This window comes from Sarcophilus harrisii, chromosome 5, assembly GCF_902635505.1.
Source record: "Sarcophilus harrisii chromosome 5, mSarHar1.11, whole genome shotgun sequence".
Taxonomy (NCBI): Eukaryota; Metazoa; Chordata; class Mammalia; order Dasyuromorphia; family Dasyuridae; genus Sarcophilus; species Sarcophilus harrisii.
In genome coordinates this window covers 56,338,904-56,365,460 of record NC_045430.1, presented here as the reverse complement: position 1 = coordinate 56,365,460, position 26,557 = coordinate 56,338,904, and the positions used below count along the sequence as shown (strand labels likewise).

At 33.8% G+C, this 26,557-nt stretch overlaps 1 protein-coding gene across 3 annotated transcripts in view; it reads left to right on the top strand.

Moving 5' to 3' along the window:
- The window catches only part of TRHDE (thyrotropin releasing hormone degrading enzyme), a 530,611-nt gene that overhangs the window by 244,638 nt on the left and 259,416 nt on the right, over positions 1-26,557 (top strand). For all 3 annotated transcript variants that reach the window (XM_031938822.1, XM_031938821.1, XM_031938820.1), the window contains exons 4-5: positions 18,681-18,835; positions 20,937-21,050. In XM_031938822.1, coding sequence (XP_031794682.1) covers positions 18,681-18,835; positions 20,937-21,050 — 269 coding nt within the window. The remainder of the gene's footprint in view (positions 1-18,680; positions 18,836-20,936; positions 21,051-26,557) is intronic.

Genomic DNA, 26,557 nt, shown 5'->3' with positions numbered 1-26,557 from the left:
AGATTGGAAATGCTATGTTGTAGGTCACACTCATTTCCCATACTTCTTTCGCTGGATGTAGCTGATTCTCTTCATTACTGAACAAGTGGAACTGATTTGGATCATCTCTTTGTTGAAGAGAGGCACATCCATCAAAATTGATCATCATACAGTATCATTGTTTAATTATATAATGATCTCCTGGTTCTGCTCATTTCACTTAGCATCAGTTCATGTAAGTATCTCCATGGCTTTCTAAAATCCTCCTGCTGGTCATTTCTTACAGAAAAATAATATTCTATAACATTCATATACCACAATTTATTCAGCTGTTCTCCAATTGATGGGCATTCACTCAATTTCCAGTTTCTGGCCACTACAAAGAGGGCTGCCACAAATATTTGCGCACATACAGATCCCTTTCCCTTCTTTATGATCTCTTTGGGATATAAGCCCAGTAGTAATACTGCTGGATCAAAGGGTATGCACAGTTTGATAACTTTTCGAACATAGTTCCAAATTGCTCTCCAGAATGGTTGGATGTATTCATAATTCCACCAACAATGTATTAGTGTCCCTGTTTTCCCACAACCCCTCCAACATTCCGCATTATCTTTCCTTGTCATTCTAGCCAGTCTGACAGGTGTGTAGTGGTATCTCAGAGTTGTCTTAACATGGCTAGAAATAGTTTCAATTTCTTCATCTGAGAATTGTCTGTTCATATCCTTTGACCATTTATCAATTGGAGAATGGCTTGATTTCTTATAAATTAGAGACAATTCTCTATATATTTTGGAAATAAGTCCTTTATTAGAACCTTTGACTATAAAAATATTTTCTCAGTTTATTGCTTCCCTTTTAATCTTGTCTGCATTAGTTTTGTTGGTACAAAAACTTTTCAATTTGATGTAATCAAAATTTTCTATTTTATGATCAGTAATGATCTCTAGTTCTTCTTTGGTCATAAATTCCTTCCTCCTTCACAGGTGTGAGAAGTAAACTATCCTATGTTCTCCTAATTTATTTATAATCTCATTCTTTATGCCTAGACCTTGGGTCCATTTTGACCTTATCTTGGTATATAGTGTTAAGTATGGGTCAATGCCTAGTTTCTGCCATACTAATTTCCAATTTTCCCAGCAGGTTTTGTCAAATAGTGAATTCTTATCCCCAAAGTTGGAGTCTTTGGGTTTGTCAAACACTAGATTGCTATAGGTATTAACAATTTTGTCCTGTGAACCTAACCTATTCCACTGATTAACTAGACTATTTCTTAGCCAATACCAAATGGTTTTGGTGACCACTGCTTTGTAATATAGTTTTAGATCTGGTACAGCTAGGCCAACTTCATTTGAATTTTTTTATTAGTTCCCTTGAAATTCTTGACCTTTTGTTTTTCCAGATAAATTTTGTTGTTATTTTTTCTAATTTTGTTGTTAAAATAGTTTTTTGGGAGTGTGATTGGTATAGCATTAAATAAATAGATTAGTTAAGGTAGTATTGTCTTCTTTATTATATTCACTTGACCGATCCAAGAGACTTGATATTTTTACTTTTTCTAATCAAATTTATCAAAGATTTATCTATTTTGCTGGTTTTTTCATAAAACCAACTCTTTGTGTTATATATTAATTCAGTAGTTTTTTTTTTTACTTTCAACTTTATTAATCTCTCCTTTTATTTTTAGAATTTCAAGTTCAGTGTTTGATTGGGGATTTTTAATTTGCTCTTTTTCTAGCTTTTTTAGATGTAAGCCTAATTCATTGATCTTTTCTTTCTCTATTTTTTGCAAATAAGATATAAAATTTCCCGTTATTACCATTTAGGCTATATCCCACACATTTTAGTATGATGTCTCATTATTGTCATTTTCTTGGGTGAAATTATTGACAAGTTTCTCTAGAATACCCTTGCCAAGAGGGACCCTGCCTTCCCATGTTCATCATAGTCTGGAACATATAAGCATTTGTGCCCACTGTGGCACAATCTATTATGTAAGGCTGTGTGATGACCCAGTTGAGGTGCCACTTGGAACTGAGAAGTTACTTTTTCTCCATAAATAAGTGGAAATAAACCTTGAAGGATTATATAACCTAATAAGAACTCCCATGTTTAGATTCATTGATGAAAGGGCTATAGATTTAAAGCTGGAAGGAAAACTTAGAAATCATTTAGTGCAAACCTTCTCACTTTGCAAATGAGGAAAATGAGGTTGAGAGTCTGTAACTTGTCTAGCAACAGGATTAGTGTCTAGGTCCTCTGACTCCAAAAATAGAACTATTTCCATTGTACTCTTTTGATTTTGAGAGGCATTTTTTTAAACTGCTTTTCTTAACCTTCCTCCTTTCTTCAGTTGGCTGTAAGTTCATTTGTCGTTGAACTCAGCCATGTATTTTATTTAGTTTTTCTTGTTTTAACATTGGTTGCCAAGGTCTTGTACCCTTCAACTGAGTCTTCTGGGTATTAGATTAGAGTATCATGAGGTTTTTCATAATTCTATTTCAGCCTGGCCTGACTCACACTTGTTTTTATTATTTGCCTCCATTTTAATTCCATGCAGTAGTAAAGCCTGCTTTATTGAAAATAGTCAACTCATTGGTGAAAACAATAACATCTACCATTTGCTAGTTATTAAACTTTGGGTCACATTACTTCAACTCATTGTTTCCTTATCTTTCAAATGGGAATAATAATATTTTAATTGTCTTATTGTTCTGTATGCTGCACATGACACTCCCATTTCCTTTACTTCTATGTCCCTGTTAATCCCTTTTGCATTTTTCTTTGTCTCTAACTCTGTCTGAGTTTCTCTGTTTCTCTCTCTCAAATTAAGATTTTAATTGAATCCAATTATCCTGTTACTAGTTCTTTTTCCTTTTTCTCTATTTTCATGAATAAATTTTTAAAAGGCATAAGTAGGATCACACCGTAAGAACCAATATGTTCTCATAATGGAAGCATAATAAGGACAGAACTATATGTGAACATGGAGTAAATGATGTTAGATATAATTTACTTATGTCATGAACCATAGGGAACCAAAGGAAACTAAAGTTCCCATCTCTACCACAATGCCACTATCAGCTTATGAGGGATACCTTCAATTTCCACTTTTCATGAAATTCCTTTTACTTAATAGATAGGAGGAAGAAATTCCTTCAGGCTTTGCTATTTTATGTAATAATGACAAATAGTAGCTTGCAAAACCCTTCCTAAAATTGTGTTTTTGGTTTTCCTTTTTCTGTATTCCATGTAAGAAACAATATTGATATTTTCTTATTTTCCCCTCTCTGTCTCTTTTTCTTTCTTCTGTTCTAGAGGTGCAAAAATAAAAGTTAAAAAACATCTCTTCCCACAAAAGTCTTGTACTCTAATATGGGGATAGGAGGAAATGGAGATAATATGTATTGATGTAGAATAGATGTAGATGTAGATAGAATTATAACTTTCTCTTTCCCTCCTCTAGACCACAGAACTCTTGAGCAAAGATCAGTTTACCTTTTGTCTTTGTGCTGAATTATGAGACCCTGCCTAGAGGAAGTACCAAAGCCATCTCCACCCTTGATGCAAAATAAGTTTTCTGCCATGTTGCAGAACCGCCCTTGTTGAGCAAGGAGCATTGATTTATCACCATGGGAACAAGTGAGCTGGAGGATCACAGCCAGTGGCTAAGTGAACAGGAATGCCTGAATAGGGCCTCTCACCTGTGAGCAAGTTGCTGAATTGCTAGATTGGCTCTCTTCCTATTGGTAGATACCATGCATACGCAATGCCCACAAGCTGCTTCTCTGAATGGTGATTGGGGATTGCCTGCTGTCCATGAGCTGATCATGTTTGCAAAAATGTATATCAACAAGGCTGTATGGCATAATAAACTGGAACTCTTTTCATACCCTATAAGTCCTCTGCCTCATTCACCTCACCTCTGACATTAAAGGGCTCATATACCATGAGCTCTTAGGCCGCAAGATCTTTGTATCTCTAGCACCTAGGATAATACCTGGCACCTAGTACATTCTTAAAAAGTGCCTTAGAGATCATTTAATCGAACTGCCCAATTTTATAAATGAGCTAGAGAGTCAGAGTTTAAGTATTTTACCCAAGGTTACATAGGTAGCAGGAGCAGATCCAGGACTTGATCCCAGGTCTTAGAAACCATGCCACAACATTATGGAACCTTCTCCATAACTCTGTATCTAGTATTCTTTCAACTACATCATACTACTTCAAGTTTCAATAAACTCATATGCTTGTACTCTAAATCTGAAAGAACATGCATGAAATATCCTAATAAAAATCTAAATGAAGGCCCATTATTAAAAATTTAGTATTATTTTAAAATAAAACTTTATTGGAAATCATAACGGATTCTATCATTATTAAGAAATGTAATAATATTACCATATTATGATATTTATAAATTTTGGAGGAACAAAAATACTTAACATTTCCCATAAGATTTTTATTTTGTGTTTTGAAACAGTGGAGAATTGTTTGTTTTGTTTTGCTGGTGTCTATGCACAGCACTGCAATGAAAGGGGAGATCAAATCATGTTAGCTAATTCTACAAATAAACTAGCTCTATTGCCTTTGGCCTTAAAGTATAAGTGACTAGATGCTTTAATGTGATTTTGTCACTTGCTGTGATATTTAGCCTGAATAGAAATGAAGTGTTTCTATATCTTGCTGTCAGCTTTGTGCAATATATACTTTGTAAGCCTGACATATCAATGGGTTATGAATTGTGGCTCATCACAGAACTTCTGCATTTCTGTCCAGGCCCCCTAAAATGAGTCACCTTCTTAATCATTTATTTTTGTGTAATTTGATTGTTAATTATATTTAGCAGTTAAAATGTCATGTTGAAGAATTGACAGTTATTGTTCTTATCAGTTGACGGACAGTGAAATTGAATTGCTGAACCTATTTATTGATGCTTAGAGAAACTCACAGAGGGATTGAGATACTGACTTAAAATGGGGAGGTGATTAAAATGCCTAGAGAATGTAATGCTTAATATTTCATGGTAGTCTATCCTAGTATGCAAATAATTAGCAATGCTTATAAAGTAGCAGGAGGAACATTTTTCATCTGAAGTTTTCGATAATAACTGTATGCTGCTTCTGCTGAATAGCTATACTTTCAAGGTTTCTTTCCCAAATTCCAATGCTCAAAAGCCCTTTAATATCTATTTATAAGTGATAATAATTGATGTTTACATATATTATCTGACCTTCACAAGAACCCTATAGTTGCTAGAGATATTATTACTTCTTTATCATAAATGAATAAATGGAGGCTTATAAAATGTCATAACATTTTAAACAACTTTCCCAAGCTCACCTAGTGTGTGTGGCAAGCAAGATTCAAACCAATATGGCTCCTGGCTCTCAGTCCAGTTCATTTTAAATCTCTAATTTCTCTATATTATAAAAGGGAATGAGACCGTACTAAGGGAGACTGTACTGGTAAATATTTAACAATTGTTTTTCTGAAAACGCACAACATATTTTAAAGTTCAATTTGTATTTTCTCCATTACTTTTAAGTCTAGAGAACTAATAAAATAATGAATTAAGGCCTGATTTTTATAACATTTGCTGATTTCCAGGATGTAAACTCTCACTGTGACTATTTAGGTATGAACTGTCTCCAGCAAATTTCTCCTTCTAAGTGATAATCTCTTGTATAGTAATTTGATCTCCACTTGAAGTTTTCTTACCACTTACCACTTACTACAGTTTTCATGATTTTTCTTATTGAGGGGAATATGTAAAACATCCATTATGAGCAGAATGGGTCTACTACTTATCACTTCTAGATACTTTTGTATGGCCAGTCTATATTATTACCCTCAACATGACATTTAGTACCCTTGCACGGCCTCCAATTTGAAACACAGACTCTTCTGTTTGAGATTTAAAATCCTTTACTCTAAGTTTTCAAAGAGTTGCACATTGCTTCCTTTTACACGTTCTTTGTTTTGATCAAGCTACTCTATTTGTTATTTTTTTCTTTTAATCCTGAAAGGATTTTCTGTTTCACCTCTGCCTATGAATCTGTAATACCTCATCTTAAGCATCAGTTTTCACAAGAGACCATTCCTGGCTATCCCCTTTATGCTTATATTATATTACTAGGGAACAATATCTGGTCTTGTTTTTCTCTGAGTGAGATCAACACAGTCTTCTATCAAGTTTCCTGAGCTGCATCTACAGGTTGTGATATTTTTTTTCTAATGCCGTTGGATCAGGCCCCAATTGAGATGTGTTCCCATCCCATAGTTATCTGTCAGTGACTACCTCCCAATTCCATTTATCAATTTGTTTTTGCAAAGGGATATTTATTTTGAATATATAGTAAAATGTTAGTACAAATATTTCTTGCCAACACTTTGGTACACAGTATTGTTCCTTCCAAGTTCGTGTCTACATTTGGAATCATAAGGAAAAGCAAGAAGACTTGTATACACGGCAGGATGAGCTCCTGTGTCTCACTAAGGAGTTTTTCTGCACTTCTGACCTTATCCAATAACTAACTTGGTCCAGAGAACAAACAGTCAACCTGCTTGAGCACAACTCTGTTGATGATTTCTCCCTGGGTTTCCTATTTACCTGGCACTGCCTCAAATGCAGTGCCTCATCACCTGCATGGGAAGAGTAACTGGAATTGGCTGGGGGTTATCTCCCAGAACATGAAGACTTCCTCCGGGTGGAATGAGCAGAAGGCAACAATTTCTCTTGACTTTTTGCTTGCCACTGATTTCAGTGACTGGAAGGGAATTGGTCAGGGCAACTTGATTGACTGAATAATCTGGCACGGGCTTGACTCTTGAACCCCATATTCCTGAATGACTTACTTTCCTGACCTTTTGAAATTCACAAGGTTGTGGCCTACAATTTCTTTTACCTAAAAAATTAATTTTGGCTTAAGCCAAAAGAGGCCAAGTAGGATTAAAACCTTTTGAATGTTCTCCTGGTTAAAAAAATAATAATAAAAACATTCTCTTTCATTGAATAGTTTACAAACCAGAAAAAATTACAGAATGTGTATATAAACTTTAAAGTGTCTCCAAAGCACTCCTATTACAAATCATTATGACTCTCTTAGAGGCAGGGAGATTTTATATATGGAATTGCATCAGTGGAATTCTATGTATGCATATAAGGAGTTCACTAGCCATTTTCTACTTATAAAATTAGATATAAAGATATGAATATATAGATGAAATATTAATTGCTTCAAGATCAGGAATTTTATCATGTTCTCTCTTTTTATCCTGGAGTCTAGCACAATGCTTGACATGTAGTAGATGCTGAATGAATAATTATTGAATTGAAAAGAATTTTGTTAGAAACTTTCTGTTCCCCTTCAAAGAAAACATATTTTGTTAGAAAATTTACATCTATTATATCTACTATATTATGCTGCAACTAATTTAAATTAGTTTTTATAATGTATCTAAAAGCAAATCTTAAGAATGGTCATTTCACTTTTTTGTAAATTCTAATTTGTTTTGAAGTAGATGATAATGAATTAGAATATTAAATTTTAATGGTCTTAACATTTTAACATTTTATATAATTTGTTACTATGTCCCAGATAACAAATGTAAGTCTAATATATTTATGATCTGAGCCTGAAAATGAGTAAATATAAAGTGTCTGCTAAATTATGTCTTTGCAAGGTGAAGATTAATTTTTGTTTGTTTTCAATTTTATTTCAATTGGTGAAATTAACAAGAAGACTTAAACTATAATTAATTGTCAGAAGGTATTTGATTTTTCTTGAAATAGTTTTCATAAATGGAGTTTTTAAGGATGCTTCAGTTTTTCAAAGGACACTTTGTAATTTGTGGATTAGTTTATTCCAGAGTTTCATTATGACACAGATTTTTAATTCACTGATATCCTTCATTTTTACAGAATTTACAATATACCATTCTTCTCCCCTCCCTGAAAGTCATCCTTTGAAGGAAATGCAAGAGGGGAAAAATAATTTAACAAAACTAACCAACATCTTATCCACCTATATACTATATAAATTGATCTTCATCCAAAATCTCCTGCCTCTGTCATTGAGGGAGGGAAATGCATTCATTCTCATTTCTCTTATTTGGGATAGTCATTCATTTTATTGAACTGAGTTTTTATTGTTTTATTGTTGTTCTTCCTATTACATTTCCCGTAGTTATTGTGTGCAATATTTTTCTGTTTGTGCCAAATTCTTAAAAAAAAATTTATTCCTTTCCGTATTTCCTCTACATTCATGCTACTCACAACCACAACTTGTTCAGACATTTGCTATTTATTGGGTATAATTTCTAATTTTTTGTTACTACAAACAACAATGATATTGCTATTTTATTGTTATCTAAGGGCTTTCCTTGTTTTTCCCTCAATCATTGTTCTCCTCAGGGTATGTATGTAGCAACAAAACTTTGTAGCATAATTCCAGATGAAGTAATTTATTTCATTAATCTTTTTGGGGGAGTTGTATTTATCTATTCTGAATTTCTGCTTTTTGGGTGTTTTGCAAGTAAATATGTTTTCAGTTCCATTCTCCATTTTGCAAAAATCTTTGTAGCAAGTTTCTTTGACAAGAATCTCATTACTAAGATATATAAGGAGGGGATTCAAATTTATAAGAATAAGATCATTCATCAGGGAAGGTATCTAAACTGTCAATAGGCATTTGAAATAAATGCTCTAAAGCATTAATACTTAAAGAAGTACAAATTAAAGTGACTCTGAGGTTCTGCCTCATACCCATCAGTTTGGCAACTTAAACCAAAAAAAAGGAGGGGGCGGGGATAGAGGAAATGACAGTTGCTCTATCCTTCTAAAAAGCAATTTGGAATTGTCAAACGAAACCTATTCAATTGTGCATATGCCTTGACCTGGTAATGCTGCTATTAGGTGTACATTTTACAATGATTCAAAAAAAGAAGTAAAAGACCCATATTTTTAAAAACATATATTTTTTATTTTAGCAAATAACTGAAAGTTATGGGGGGAAGCATGTATTGGGGAATGGATAAACACATTACATAAATTAATTTAATAGACTATTAATTTATTTAATAAAATTTGATTCAGTTTCTCATTTTGTTTTCATATCTTTATTTTAAAGCTTGTTTTCTATTAACAACCATTCCATTCTCTTTTATGATTTCTTGTTTCTGTGAAATAATTTTGTCATTTTTTTCTCTTTCATTTTTGAAGGTGTTTTACTTGTCTGCTTGCAATTTTTTTGTATGTCCATGAAATTCACTACACTAGAAGCTTAAGTTTGAAACAGGATTCTGAAAGAAATGTGTGGATTCTTTTGATCTGCCCTTTGTTTTCTGAACAGTTTTCTTATATTCTTTCCATATTATGATAGTCAGGTTGTCTACAGTCATTACTGTTCTTATTTTTGGTTTACTCACCTGTAAAATGGAGATAATAGACTTACAAATTTGTTATAAAGAGCAAATGAGATATACAATATATGTACCATATAAGTGTATATTTGTATGACATGTGCATATATGTTACATTATAGAACTTACAGTCCCATATAATGTTAGCTAATAACAAAAATAATAATAACCTGTCATATTTTTCTGAGAGACCCATGACCCTTAATTACCTGTGTGAGAAAGGGATGGACATTTATTTAGTTTTCACAATTATGAAAACTGGAGAAATGAAACTTAAATTAGAAAATTGAAATCTGGGACAGAGCCAAGATGGTAGAGAGGACACATGCATCTATTTAAGCTCTTCCTTGCCCTCAGACTACTTTTTTCATGATACAGCTTTGGAATTAGTGTTTGACTGAAAAAACCCCACAAATATTGGGAATACAACATATTACCAATACAAGATATCCTCTAAATTAGTCAGAAAAGATCTGTTTTTGCTCGGGGGCAGGGATGGTTAGACCAGACACAGACCTCAGGCAGGCAGCAAGAGCATGGAAGGCAGCTCATGCTGAGCAGACCAGAGTGGAGTGGGGTGGAATCTCAGCCAGTGGAAACTTTGTGGGGGAGAATTTTACTACAGTGTGAGCTACTTTGTCCTGACCGAAAGCCAGTAGATCAGCAGAGAAGCTATAAACAAAGATGACAACATTGAAATGCTAAGGTCTCTTAGGACCTGGCCACACCTACCCAGCACCCAGAGTGATTCAGCATGCTCTCAGAGTATCAGAGTGTAATTGCTGTGCAGGCAACTCAGACATTGCTGTTCTGCTGCTGCTTCACTGCTACTTTCTGTAGTCAGTAGAGGAAACTTGGTAATACCATACTGCCCCCAAAGCAGTCTGAATTTGCTATTTTTGTTTGTTTGTTTGTTTTCTTTGTCAAAATGAGTAAAAACTTAAACGAGCTCTAAATATAGATTGGTTCTATATGGATACAGAACAGACTTCAAATCCTGAGGAGACTAAAAACAGATCGTCTCTAGATGAAACCCCAAAGTGGGATATGATCTGGTCCCCACCACACAAGACTCTCATAGAAAAAAAAATTAAAAAGGCTCTTGCAAGAGAGCTAGAAGAAAAATGGGGAAAGGAAAGGGAAGCTTGGAAAGAGGGTCTGGATAAGTCATCCCACTCATTAAAAGATAGAGTGAATAAAAAAATCAAATCCCTGAAAAACAGAATTAGTGAATTGTAAAAGGCAAACAATTCCAAGGAAAACAGAATTAGTGAATTGGAAAAAGAAAATAGCTCTCTAAAAAATAAAATTGGTGAAATGGCATAGAACAAAACAACCCACTTAAAAACTCAATTGGACAATTACAAAAAGAAAAATTTTTTTCAAAAGCAAATGGAAAAAACAATTCATTAAAATCAGAATTGATGTGGTATATGAATATTATGGAATATTATTGTTCTGTAAGACATGACCAACAGGATGATTTCAGAAAGGCCTGGAGAGACTTACACAAACTGATGCTGAGTGAAATGAGCAGGACCAGGAGATCATTATATACTTCAACAACAATACTATATGATGACCAGTTCTGATGGACCTGGTCATCCTCAGCAACGAGATCAACCAAATCATTTCCAATGGAGCAGTAATGAACTGAACCAGCTACGCCCAGAGAAAGAACTCTGGGTGATGACTAAAAACCATTACATTGAACTCCCAATCCCTATATTTATGCTCACCTGCATTTTTGATTTCCTTCACAAGCTAATTGTACAATATTTCAGAGTCTGATTCTTTTTGTACAGCAAAATAACGGTTTGGTCATGTATACTTATTGTGTATCTAATTTATGTTTCAATATATTTAACATCTACTGGTCATCCTGCCATCTGGGGGAGGGAGTGGGGGGTAAGAGGTGAAAAATTGGAACAAGAGGTTTGGCAATTGTTAATGCTGTAAAGTTACCCATGCATATAACCTGTAAATAAAAGGCTATTAAATTAAAAAAAAAAGGAATAAATGTTGGATTTTATCAAATGCTTTTTCTGCATCTATTGAGATGATCATATTTGTATTATATATATTATTTTATCTAAGGAAAATATAGACAATATGTGCAGAATACTTAACAATACAAGGATTCAGAAAACAGAGAGGTCAGGGGAAGGAAGTATAGTGGAATATGTACCCTTTGAACTGACCTTTGAAAGATAGATAGGATTTGATAAAAGGCAGCAACATTATTTTTTAATTTCTTTATTATTATTATTATTATTATTATAAAATTATTACAATTTCATTTAATATTCCTCGTGGGTTTGCCATCTATCCTGATACTAGCTTGTATGTAAACTCAAATATTATACTGAAAATGACAAAATTTGGGAGAAGGCACAGTGAAATTATTAAAAATCAAAAATAAAGATCAGTACCAATACAAATCAGCTAGCTAGAACGAACCAAATTTGATATCAAATTAGTTATTGATAAATGGCGTAACTAATAATGGGAGTGTCAGGGACAGAGATTCATTTAACCCCAGATTAGAAAAGCTTATAATAAATTGGTGACTTAAAGCTGAGAACACATGCATACACATTTACACAACAAAAGTTCACATTCTTTGTAGCCTGTTTGCAAGACAACCACTGTTCATCAGTCCCTGTTCCCTAGAGGAAGCTTGGAAACTCCTTGCCCTAAAGGCAGATCCCAAGGTTTTTTTTTTTAATTAGTAAAAAAGCAAAGTTTGCTCTAACTATAGATAGCTTCTATAGTGAAAGACAACCAATTTCCAATCCTGAGGAGACGAATAGCAGACAATCTCCATGCAAAACCCCAAAGGGGGATATAACCTAGGCCCATCACACAAGGCTCTCCTAGAAGAAATTTAAAAAGATCTTAAAAGAGAGCTAAAAGAAAAATGGGGAAAGGAAAGGTAAGCTCTGCAAGAGCATATGGAAAAAGCATAAAACTCATTGAAATTTTGAATTTGAAATTTGATTTGAAAAAGAAAACAACTCCCTGAAATGTGAAATGGAAAAGATAAAGAATTCCCAGGGAATCAGAACTTGTGAACTGGAAAAGGTAAAGAATTCCCAGGAAAGTAGGATTTGTGAATTGGAAAAAGAAAATAACTCATTAAAAAAATTTGTGAAATGGAAAAAAAAATTCCATTGAACAAAACAACTCATTTAAAAACTAAATTGGACATATACAAAAATTAGGGTTATACAGCTAATAATTGTGATTAATGGCTCCAGGACAGGCATTCTGGATCATGCCACATAATAGCCTTCTCTGTCCTTCATGGCCAAACTCAAATATCATGTTCCTCAAGAACTGATTCCATGTGAATATGATTTTTTTTCTCCTCTGACAAACATTGACTTGTTTGGATTTTCTAACAAATGGAAATGAATGATTCAGAGAAAACAAGAATCAGTCGATCAAAACCAAGAAATTAAAAAAATAGAAAAAATTGTTAAATATCTACTTAGAAAAATAGATCTAGGAGAGAGAATCTAAGGATTATTGGGCTCCCTGAAGATCATGATGAAAAAAGAGCCTAGAAAATATTTTTCAGGAAATCATCAACGAGAACTGACCAAATGTAATAGAATCAGAAGGTAAAATAGCCATTGGAAGAATTCATCGAACACCTTCTGAAAGAGACCCCAAAATAAAAACTCCAAGGAGTATTGTGCTAAATTTCAGAACTATCACATTAAAGAAAAAATATTACAAGCAGCCAGAAAAAACAATTCACATACTGAGGAGCCACAATAAGGATCACTCAGGATCTAGCAGCTTCTACATTAATGGATCAAAGGACCTGGAATCTGATATTCCAAAAGGCAAAATAACTTGGGATGCAACCAAAAATAAACTACCCAGTTAAGCTGAGCATTTTCTTCCAGGGAAGAAGATGGACATTCAGTGAAACAGATGAATTCCATTTATTTCTAATGAAAAAACCAGAAATAAACAAAAAATTTGACCTTCAAATATAGGACTAAAGAGAAGCATAAAAAGATAAAAAGAACTCTTGAGAACTGTATTTCTGTTATTGGCATACATAAAGAGTGCATGTATAATTTGATTACTATTATAATATTTAAAAAAGGAAATTAGAACTGGAAAGGGGATTGTATCAGAAAAAGTGAAAAGTAGAGGTAAAAAGAGGGAAATTACATCTCACAAAGAGACAAAGGAAACCTATTATATCTGAGGGACTTAAGGAGGGGGAAGAACATTGTGTGAATCTTATTCTTATCAGATTTGTCTCAAAGAGAAAATATTATACATATTTGTTTAACAGAGAAACTTCTCTCACCTCATTGAAAAGTGGGAGAGGAAAAGGGAAAAGGAAAGGGGTAGGCTAAATGGAAGGGAATACACAAATAGTAAGGAAAAGGTATAAGAAAGGGGGAAGGACTCTAACAGGGATGGAAGGATTCTAAAGAGGGAGAGCTTCGTGGGGCAAATGGTGCTCATAAGTTTAATACTGGGGAGGGAGGTGAGGGGAAAAAGAAAGAGAAAAGTATAATCTGGGGATAATAAGATGGCAGTGTAATGGGCTGAAGTTTGAGTTGATGAACTTGGGTCCCAAGTACATGAGGCTAAATAGTAATTGGGCTATACTCTATTAATATACATGATTGGATAAAGAATGGTCCCTGCCCACTCTCTGTGCAAGTCCTGATGTTTTGTACAGGAAATGACGATTTTGGTGGGTGGAGGCAGAGAGAGGAACAGGAAGAGAAGCTGGGAGAGATTGGGCCTGGGTTCATTCTCCTGGCTGCTGGTCGTGTGGCTGGTGATCTAGCTAACTTCTTGACTCAGCTGCACACATTGCTATCGCCGATTCTCTTCCACCTCTGATCCTTCTTCACTGAGAATAAAGACTGACGATTTTCCCCTAACCTGAACTCTGGACTCCTGCTGATTTTAAAATACGCGATCTTCACATGGCAGGAAATACAGAATTAGTAGTTAACCATAAATGTGAAAGGGATGAACTTTCCCATAAAGTGGAGGTGGATAACAGACTGGATCAAAAGCCAGAATCCTACAATATGTTGTTTACAGGGAACAGATTTAAAGCAGGGTAATACGTACAGAGTAAAGATAAAAAGCTGGAGCAGAATCTATTATGCTTCAGGTGAAGTCAAAAAAGCAGGGTAGCCATACTTATCTCGGATTAAGCAAAAGCAAAAATGGATCTAATTAAAAGAGATAAGGAAGGAAACTATATCTTGCTAAAGAGTAGCATAGACAATGGAGCAATATTAATACTAAACATATATGCACCAAGTGGTATAAATTCCTAAAGGAGAAGTTAAGAGAATTGCAAGAAGAAATATTCAGCAAAGATATAATAGTGGGAGATTTCAACCTTGCACTCTCAGAATTAGATAAATCAAACCACAAAACAAGTAAGAAAGAAGTTAAAGAGGCAAATAGAACACAAGAAAAATTAGGTATGCTAGATCTTTGGAGAAAACTAAATGGAGATAGAAAGGAGGACACTTTCTTCTCAGCAATTCATGGAACCTATACAAAAATTGACCATATATTAGGACATAAAGACCTCAAAATTAAATGCAGAATGGCAGAAATAGTAAATTCATTCTTTTCAGGTCACGATGCAATAAAAACTATTTTCAACAAAAAGCTAGGGGTAAATAGACTAAAAAGTAATTGGAAACTAAATAACAGCAAATCATAGGCACAATTAATAATTTCACCCAAGAGAATGAGAACAATGAGACAATGTACCAAAATAGCCAAAGCAGCAATAAGGGGAAATTTTATATCTCTAGAGGTTTACTTGAATAAAATAGAGAAAGAGAAGATCAATGAATTGGGCATGCGACTCAAAAAGCTAGAAAAAGGCTAAATTGAAAACCCCCAATCAAATACTAAATTTGAAATTGTAAAAGTAAAAGGAGAAATTAATAAAACTGAAAGTAAAAACACTATTGAATTAATAAACAAAAGTGAGAGCTGGTTTTATGAAAAAACCCACAAAATAGATAAACCTTTGATAAATTTGATTAGAAAGAAGAAAGAGGAAAATCAAATTGTTATTTTTAAAAATGAAAAGGGAGAACTTTCCACTAATGAAGAAGAAATTAGAGCAATAATTAGGAGTTACTTTGCCCAACTTGGTGGGCAATTTGATAATTTTGATTATCAATAATATTTGATAACCTAAGTGAAATGGATGACTACCTTCAAAAATATAGGCTGTCTGTGGTGTTCTTTTTCCAAAACACAGCCAGGTGATAAAAGTTCAGATCTTTTATTGTAGGGTTAGGTTTAGGGTTAGGGTCAATATAGCCTGGTTAGCTCAGAAGCCTATCTCTCCACTTGGTTCTAAGAGCTCCACCTGAATGTCTCCAAATCCAAAGGTTTGTCCTTCCGACTCCAGCCAGCACCAAGGTAGAAGATGCAATGCAATCTCTCTTGCCTCGAAGATAGAGCTTATGGGCCTCCTCCCAGAGTGCTCCTCTCCGACCCCTGGGAATGTTCCCAAGTAACTCTCTCTAGCTCTAAGAGCTTCCTGTATATATATGATCTCCCAAAGGTTAACTCCTCCTTCTGGAGAGAGAGGGATTCTGGGTTATCTTCCAGAGTGCTCTCTGGCCCTAAGGGAGGTGTGAATTCAGATATCTCATACTAAGCCATACTAATCCCTGAAATCTCCCAAATGTGTAAACTCCATTGAGTACTTAGATACTTATGAGCTCTCTAAAGGTGTGAACACAAGCATTGTTTCCATCAGTTGTACTTAGTACCTTGTTTCAAGTTCTGGCCCAAAATATCTCCTTCTAAGATCAAATCAATCATATTGAACCATGCTAAATTAGATAATTATTGTCTCTATCAACTCTAATGGCTTAACACTTTGTAAAGATTCCAACAGCTGTCCAGATTAACAGAGGAGGAAGTAAATTCCTTAAATAGTCCAATTACAACTCTGTTAATCTGGACAGCCTATATTTGAATTCTTCAGTGATTGAATTGCATGTTTACTCTATGAATTTAAATTAATGTAGTCAAATATGTACAGCATTATATAGTAAGCAAGCATGACTTCTTCACAATATAATGCAATTCAGCACACTTCTGTTGAGCTCTTACTTTGCATAAGATGGTTGCTAGGCACTTGGAATAGAAAAATGAAAAATATTAATCCATCTTTCTCTCAAAAAATCTTATATCTACTTGAGAGATATGTTCTCAATACAGCCCATTATCTCTTGTTATACCTCTTATTGCTTATTATCACCAATATATATATTGGATGTTTACTTTGGGCAGAATAATATCATAGTAGGTTCCTAAGAGGCAAAAGGTATGAGCCAGTTTCCACACAAGAGCAGTTCTTTGCCTCAATACTTATGGCTCAGTTCTGAGATTCTTTGGGCACATGGGCTCCCTTCTGGATGTCCTGGCTACTTTTATTAATTAGTTTGATCACATTATCCATTTAGATCATGTCACTAACTTTTTCTTCTTGGCCTAAGTCAATGACTCAACTGAAATCTTCCTCTATCAGAACTGGGTCACCTGATTGTTCCTTCATTATGGCTCCCAAATCCTGAATTCTTTATCTAAAATTTGTTTTTGTATTGTCTGTACTGTCCTTTATACTAAATCTGTGTTCAGTGATCTTACTCATTCTGTATGTTATAAATGTCAAAGAAAATAGTGGACTTAGCTACTTGTTTCCATGGCTCTATTTTTCTAATATTTAAAAATTCAAAATTCATTCTGATGCCCATATTTATGCCTCTTTATTTGCTTAAGCTTCAGTAACAATCTACTTGTAAAAATTCCAACTTTTATCTGTTCCCTTAATTTTTGTTGTTGTTGAGTCATTTCAGTCTTGTTAAACTCTTTGTGTCCCCATTTAGGGTTTTTTGGGGGCAAAGATATTAGAGTAGTTCATTACTTCCTTCTGCAGCTCATTTTACAGATGAGGAAACTGAGACAAAAATGGTTAAATGACTTGCTTAGGGTTACACAGCTAATAATTGTGATTAATGGCTCCAGGCCAGGCATTCTGGATCATGCCACATAATAGCCTTCTCTGTCCTTCATGGCCAAACTCAAATATCATGTTCCTCAAGAACTGGTTCCATGTGAATATGATTTTTTTTCTCCTCTGACAAACATTGACTTGTTTGGATTTTCTTTAATCCAGTTATTTTACCTTTCTTTTTATGGCTTATTTATTTGTCATCTTCCCTGTATTGTATTTGAAACTTCTTGAAGGTTGAGACCATGCCCTTTTTATTTTTGTTTTATTTTCAAGATCTGATCCAGTATGTTGAATAGAATAGGATTCATTAAATATGAAGGTAGATAGGTGATACAGTGAGTGCTGAGCCTAAAGAAGAATTACTTGACTGTTCAAATCTAACTGCAGACACTCACTAGTTGTATGACTCCGAGCAAGTCATTTAACTCTGCTTTCCTCAGTTCTTCATCTATAAAACGAGCAGGAGAAGGAAATGGCAAACCACTAGGGCATCTTTACCAGGAAAGCCTCAAATGGGGTCATGAAAAGTTGGACAAGACGGAACAATAATAACAACAATAACAAATGTCTGTTGGGAGAATAAGTATTAAAAACGATATATTATGGTCTTTGGTAAAGAAATAGCAAAGCTTAGGATAAAATTTACAGTTGGAATAGATTTTAGTGATAATCTAGTATAACCCCTTTATATAATAGGGAAGGAAAGAGAGGATACATAGAGAGGATAGAAGGATACATTATAAGGCTATATAACATATTCAAGATGACACTGTATTTCCTGCCGTAGCCAGGACTAGAGGCCACATATCTAGGAAGAGAAATATATCTGAAATACCTCTTTAAATGTATCAGTGGTATTACAGAAAAGTGATGTCCCTTTTATGAAGGGAAGAAGAATGCAATTTTCTCCTAAGTGAACTGATATTTTCTTTGGTGGTTGTTTTAGTTTTTATCATTGTAGATAACTGCTTTGTAAGTAAGGCTTGATTTGTTAAAATTTGTTAAGATAAATGTTCAGGTCACTATGCCCTTAGACATGTAGATATACTACAATGAATGAAATCAACTGATGTTTAATGCTCAAAATGGGTATGATACATGATATAATAATTCTGTTCTGCTCAGAATAATCATTCCTTTTTGTTATGATTTCAGGATACTTTTAGAAAATATATATCTAATTTAGTAGCTTTTATAATAAACTTTCTTCTCTCCCTTTTATTTCTAGATCTTTTAGCTGTGCCTAAGCATCCATATGCGGCTATGGAGAACTGGGGACTAAGTGTTTTTGTGGAGCAAAAGATACTCCTGGATCCCAGTATTTCATCCATTTCCTATTTGCTGGATGTCACAATGGTTATTGTTCATGAGATATGCCATCAGGTATGAGAAAAAAAATGTATGAGTACATTGTATAAAATGAATGAAAGCTACAGATGACTTGTCAAGTATTTTGATTAGGTGCAAAGTTAATCTTGTTAAATCAATGACTTTAATTACATGTGTAACACTATGTGCATTTTTTGTTTGTTTATTACTAGAAGACTTGACTGGCTTTACAAACACAATTTGTATAAATGAGGTGCTTACCTTAAATTTTCTTTAGACAGTAAAGTGATGCTCCTGTCCAGACATCTTCTTGGAGACCAGATTTAGTCTCTGCCCTTTACCAACCTTCTTCTTCTTCCTTTTGATTATTGATTGCTGTATATATTTGGTAAGCACAGTGATAGGCCTAAAGAAGTGATTTATTGCAAGCCTGCAAGATGCAGGCTGAGTTTTGGGTGCATGTCAAAATTTGCTCTTGCTGAAATCAATTTGTTATTCCCTTTTTCCCAATACATAGCCATTTAGGAAGTCTTTCACTTACTCAGAATTGAACTATCTCTTCACAAATGATAGGATTCTTTTGTTTGTTTCTTTGTTTTTTGGTGGTAGGAATGGAGGCATAGTCTATGTAGAGGTCCATGAAATAATTTATGTTACTAATGTGCTAACATTACAATAAAAAATACAAGGGCATATGGAAGGGAACAAACATTTAAGCATTTTCTATGTGCTGGGCATTATGATAAACATTTTACAAATATTTTGTCGTTATGACTCTATAGCCCTAATTTTATAGAATGCTCATCTGATTATCTAGCTCGACTATCTCATTTTACAGATGAAAATCTACAATCAATACCAAGAAATTTAACTGAGTTGCCCTCTGAAGAAGCATAGCAGAACTAGAGAAAAATTCTATGTCACCTAAACTTCTATCAAGTTCTTTCTTCACTATAACATGCTGTCTTCCATATAAACTGAGTTGGTTCAGGAAATTAGAATGATCAGTCATATTTTTCTCCAATGGTTGAAGGTTTTCACATTTTATGATAAATGGAGAATGAGACAATTGGTAAATGGTCAAAGGATATGAACAGACAATTTTCAGATGAAGAAATTGAAACTATTTGTAGTCATATGAAAAGGTGCTCCATATTACTATTGATCAGACAAATGCAAATTAAGACAACTTTGAGATGCCACTATACCTATAAGATTGGCTAAAATAACAGGAAAAGATAATGATGAATTTTGGAGGGGATGTGGGAAAACCGGGACCCTGAGACATTGTTGGTGGAACTGTGAATGGAACTATGCTCAAAAAGGTATCAAACTATCATACCCTTTGATCTAGCAGTGTTTCTACTGGGCTTATATCTCAAAGACATCTTAAAAGAGGACCCACATGTGCAAAAATGTTTGTGGTAGCCTTTTTTGTAGTGGCTAGAAACTGAAACTGAATGGATGTCCATCAATTGGAGAATGGTTGAATAAATTATGGCATATGAATGTTATGGAATATTACTGTTCTGTAAAAAACTATAAGGAGGATGATTTCAGAGAGACCTGTAGACACTTACATGAACTGATGCTAAGTGAAATGAGCAGAACCAGATCATTATACACGGCAACATCAATTCTGATGGGCATGGCTCTCTTCAACCATGAGATAATTCAAACCAGTTCCAATTGTTCAGTGATGAAGAGAGCCACATACACCCAGAGAGAGGACTGTGGGAACTGTGTGTGGACCACAGCATAGTACTTTCCCTCTTTCTGTTGATGTTTGCTTGCATTTTGTTTTCTTTCTCAGGGTTTTTTTCCCTTCTTGATCCAGTTTTTCTTGTACAGCAAGATAACTGTATAAATATGTATACATATATTGGATTTAACATGTATTGGACTACCTGCCATCTAGGGGAGAGGATGGAAGAAAGGAGGGAAAAATTTGGAACAGAAAGTTTTGCAAGGGTCAATGTTGAAAAATTACCCATGCCTATGTTTTGTAAATAAAAAGTTTTAATACAATTTTTAAAAAAAGGAGAATGGGGAGGACTATATCAGTTTTAATCGGCTTTTGAGCCAATCTGATTATTATATGTTTGTTTCTAGAACTTTCTTGGTGTGACATAATTATTATTGCATTTTTCCCTAGTGGTTTGGTGACCTTGTGACTCCTGTCTGGTGGGAGGATGTATGGCTGAAAGAAGGCTTTGCTCACTATTTTGAATTTGTTGGGACGGATTACCTATACCCAGGCTGGAATATGGTAAACTCATTTTTATTTTTAAATGTTACAAGGAAGTCTGATGAAATATTATTTTCTGTTTGCCTGATGTTTATGTTATAATTAGAGATGACTAAAAACTGTCCATTGATGCATGCAAGGATCAGATGTCCAATTAAGCAAAATCAGGAGTTGTAACATCATTTGACAGTATTCAAAGATGGTTATCTTTTCACTTTCTGCAGAATAAATGATGTCGAATTTGTTATACCCTAATCTTGATCAGATCTAATTTCTCTAAGGCGAGAAGTTTTCAAATTTTGTTGCTAGTGAAAAAAAACTGTTCTTAAAATTTAGTTCAATGTGATATAAAAGGGTGAACTGATTTTTTTTGAGTGTGTTTTATTTAAACATGTCATAATCAAGAATGAATGTAGTTGAAAATTCGCAGAAGCATTTTTTATCTTTTTTGTTACAGACATCTGCAATATACTTGAAAATAACTTGTAAATTAGGGGAAAACATCAAATAGTAATTATTAATACCTTCCTCTATTTAGTTTTACTCTAACCCATTTATCAGTGGATATGGATTTATGTATGTTATTTTTTAAATAAATGCTATCTTATTGAGTTATGTCAGAGATGACATTTTAGAATGTTTTGAGTAGCTCTGAATTTTCTTGTATCATACTCTACTACACAGTTACCCCAGATTATTAAATGTAGATGACTAAATTTGGGAACCAAGGTATGAATTTATATTAAATAGAAGTATACTGTAAGCTTATAAATAACTAAATTTTCTTAGTCCTCCAAAAAAAGTACCAGCTAGAATCCCCCCTCTGAATTGATATAAGTATAAAATGAGTGAAATCATGATTTAACTGTTTTTTGGTTATCCCAAACATTGGTGAGATGATGTTACATGACATTATTATAAATATTTGATTGAATGAGTATTTGATGTTGTGGTGAAATAGGGGGAATGTGGAACTGTATATGGATTAAATTCTCTCATAAAAATCAACATATTTTCCTACTGAAAGAGAAATGTTATTTTTGTTCTGGATAAACTAATCCTTATTATACATTATAGTTTCAGTAGTCTAAAGATAATTTATATATATTTTTAAATTTAATATATGGAGAGTTTGGCCCCATATTTATATAGAGATGTGGCTCAATGGTTAGACTGAGTTAAAGATACTATTGGAAAAAGTTTGATCTCTTATCTTTCATAGATTGTTTTATACTGATATTGAAATTAATGAAATGATATAAAGTACTTTGAAGGAAAAAGGCTAATTAAAGATTAAGCCATGTTACTTATTTTGAGTTTTATGAAACAAATTTGAAATAAAAATTAATTTTAAACAAATTAAAATATTTTTACAAAGTATCTTGTCACTGATCTTTAGGTATGCCTTTTTATTTTTTAGACACATCACATAATTTTTTTTATCATGGATGTATCACTTCCCAATTTTTTTTTATTTCATTATGAAATAAACTACTTTATTAGGAAGGATATGGTCTTGGATTTCTTGGGTTCTTATAGCTAGCTATTTATTCATCAGTATGAAAAAATACATTTTAAATTAAAAATTAATCCTAAGAATTATACATTCAATGATATCTTGGCTTTTGGTGATTTTAGTCTAGTAATCTCATTTTAGTCTAGTGATTTTCACTTTGAATCATTTATTCCTCATGTCTATTCATTAAACCTACAAATTCATAATGGAGGGGACACATTTGGAAGATTTATTTGAAAATGGACAATCGTAGTTGACACAACTGAAAATTTTATATTTAATAGGAGACAAATTTATTAGAAAAGTGAAAACCTCAGGTGACCAAAATATGACAATTTAAGTCTCAGAAACTGAACTTGTATTTATAGAAGTGCAAAATTCCAGTGCTATAAATATTCATAATATCTAAAACAATAAAAGTAATATTTGGAAAAATTTGATCATTGTCATAGATTATAAAACTGATAGAAAGAGGAAACAATCATGCAGAATTGAAGGCATTCTTATTTTTATGTCTTAAGATTTCCAAGATGGTCAAGGACCATTCCTGAATGAAAGGGCAGGTCAATTCTTTGGAAGCCTCCGCAGGTGTGGATTGTGACTCTTGAGGGAGTTGTGGGGCAGCCTTTACTGACACAGGTGTTGCTTGTGGATTGGGAATGAAATAAATTGGAGGCAGAGGCAAGAGGAGAGAGGTCAGACAACGTATCAGCCTCTCAGTGGAGAGGTCAGAGAATAGCAACTACCTTACAGTCTTGTATCATCATCATCATCATCATCATCATCATCAATCATCATCATCATCAATCATCATCATCATCAATCATCATCATCATCATCATCATCAATCATCATCATCATCAATCATCATCATCAATCATCATCATCAATCATCATCATCAATCATCATCATCAATCATCATCATCAATCATCATCATCATCATCATTTCACAAGAAGAGATAACAATTCCAGGTACTGGTGTCTGGATTCTGGAAGCCACAAGTGCAGCAGATAATATCTTACCATAAGATTTCTCATATCTATCTTCTTCTCTCTTATTACATGACTACTATGCTAGTTCCAGCCCTCATTAACCTTTGTGTGGACTATTAGAATATTCTTCTAATTTATCTTTAAGCTTCTATTCTTTCTCCACTCCAATCCACTTTTCATATTGTTGCCAAAATGATTTTCTGAATTACAGGACTGAGAATGGGTCTCTCTCTTCAATAAACATCTATGGTTCCTTGTTACTTGTCATAAATTTTCTCTTTTGGGCATCTAAAACAGTTCACAACCTAGCTCCTTCCAAGGTTTCCAATATTTTAATATCTTACTCTCTTTTATATACACTGGGGTCAAGTCAAACTTGCTTTCATATCGTGCTTCAAATGTGATACTTCATTTCCAGTCTGGAAACACTATCTCCTTGTCTCTATTTTTTAGAATCACATATTTCCTTCACACTCAGCTGAAGCACTGCTTTCTATAGGAAATCTTTCCTGATCCTCCAAGTTTCTATAGTCCTTTACAAAATTATATCAGGCTATGTCTCCTTGTTAGAATATAATTTTTTGAGAGGACAATTTCAATTTTTTCTTTGTAATCTGAGCATGTAGCATAGTGCCTAGAAAATAGTGGGCCCTTAATGTTTATTAGTTGTTGATGACAGTGTTATTTTCCAGAACTGCCTGGTTTTCCTCATTTCTGATTTTGCTTTTTGGTGATATAAAATAATCAGAGCACTAAGTACACTAAGTAGGTTTCTTTCTATGCAACTTATTATTTTTTTTTCTTTCTCCATGGAAATTAAAACATGTCAGCCAACTTGAAACAAACAGGGCAGGGAATAAGTCTTAGAACAGAATTTTCCATAATGTATAAGCAAAACAGCATGTAGAATAGTCTGAAAAGAAGAATGAGAGTGATTGCTCGGTCAGCAATAATCCATATCCATATTCATATAATGAGAATAGAAAGGTACACTGAGGAGGATTTTTTAACCCCTATTAAAGCAGAGACCCGAATAGCATTATCAGAACATAGACTATGGACTTGAATATAGAGTTCAGAGCTCTTCTACTTCTGTTATTACATAGTTTTCAAATATCCCAGTTTATAGAACTTGAATATAGTATCAATTTTCTGGACAGTTTGTCATAGTCTGCCTTAGAATGTGATAGACTGTGGTGGTTGTTGTTTGTTCAGTCATTTTTTCAGTCATGTCTGACTCTTCCTGACTGCATTTAGGGTTTTCTTAGCAAAGGTACCAGAGTGATTTGCCATTTCCTCTTCCACTTATTTTACAGAGAAGGAACTGAGACATACAGGCTAAATGACTTGCCCAAGGTCACATATCTGTAGCCATATCTGGGGCCAGATTTGAATTTATCATCATGATTTCAGATTTAGCAGGAGCCTCTAAATTGCAAAATATTAATGAAGTTCTTGCCCTATTTAATGCTTACACCTTTTCATGTTTTGGCTCCATAATGAATAAAACACAAATAAAACACAAAGTGTCATCAATTTCTGATACAGAAATATTAACTTTGTCATTAGATATACAATCTTAAACTTGGAAGGGTTTAAACTGACTTCCTCATTCTCTAGATAATAAAATTGAAGTCTCAACTCATAATTCACATTTATATCAAATCAAAGGATAGAGCATCTGAAGGGACCTTTATAGGTCATCTAGTCCACAGTGGAACTGGGATCCTGACTTGTCTGAGATTTTACTAGTATTGAGTAGAATAATAATAGTTGACATTCATGTACATTATCCCAGTACAATCAGGCTCACAGATCACTTTCTTCATAATAGCTGTATGAGCTACTCACTAAAGGTATTATTATCTCCAAGGCTTTACAGATGTTGAATGATTACCCAAGGTTAAATAGGTGGTTAATCATAAATAAACGTGGACCCAGATCATCTAAATTCTATTGTTCTATTGTTACCAACAATTAACCAAAATAATTGCAGCAAAATAATTTCTTAAGTTTATAGATCCCTTAGCAATTTTTTCTTTTCAATTCTACTTTGCTATAAATAAAAATATAGAAACCACATTGTATGGGGGTGGGTGGTGGTAAGCATTAGACATAAAATGTAAAGATCAAGTGAGCCTCCCTGGTTAGTCCCTGACTTGCTGTATTATTATACATAAGTCATTTAATGTTTTTTGACTCCATTTTCCACCTGCCTTTGAATTAAGAAGACTTGTGTTCGTGTCCTTTTTCTGAACCATATTAGCTGTATAACCATGGGTAATTCATTCAGTATTTCAGTGACTTTTAGATCTTAAGTTACCAAATTGCATTGATGGAGAGAGTTTCTAACAGTAATGAAATCATAGGTCTAGAACAAAAGAGCAAACAAAAACAACACAGAAGAATCCAGTCTCCTCCCCCAAAACACACCAAAAAACTCACTGGAGTGGAAATTATTCTATTTCCCTACTATTTTATCAGAGAAGAAGGGGAAAGAAAAGAAATGGCATGTATATAGCACATGCTACATGACAGATACTGTGGTATATATAATAAAAAGAAAAATAATAATAACAGCTAACATTTTTATAGTATCTACAATATGCCAAGCATTTGACTAAGCTTAATAATAATAATGATAATGATTTTGTTCTTGTTTGGTTGTTTTTAGTTCATAACTAACATAACTAAAAACATGTCCAACTCTTTGTGGGGATTTTCTTGGTAAAACTATTAGAATGGTTTGCCATTTCATTCTCCAGCTCATTTTATAGATGAGAAAAATGAGGCAAATAGGGTTAAGAGTCTTACCCAGGGCTACACAGCCAGTAAGTGTCTGAGTCCAAATTTTAACTTGGGTCTTCCTAAATCCAGGTTCAGATCTCTGTCCACTGAGTCATTTAGCTACTCCAATAATAATAGATAATGTTTATATAGCATTTGTTATGTGTCTGACACTGTGCTAAATGCTTTACAAGTATTTTTCATTTGATCTTACAACTCTGGGAAAAAAT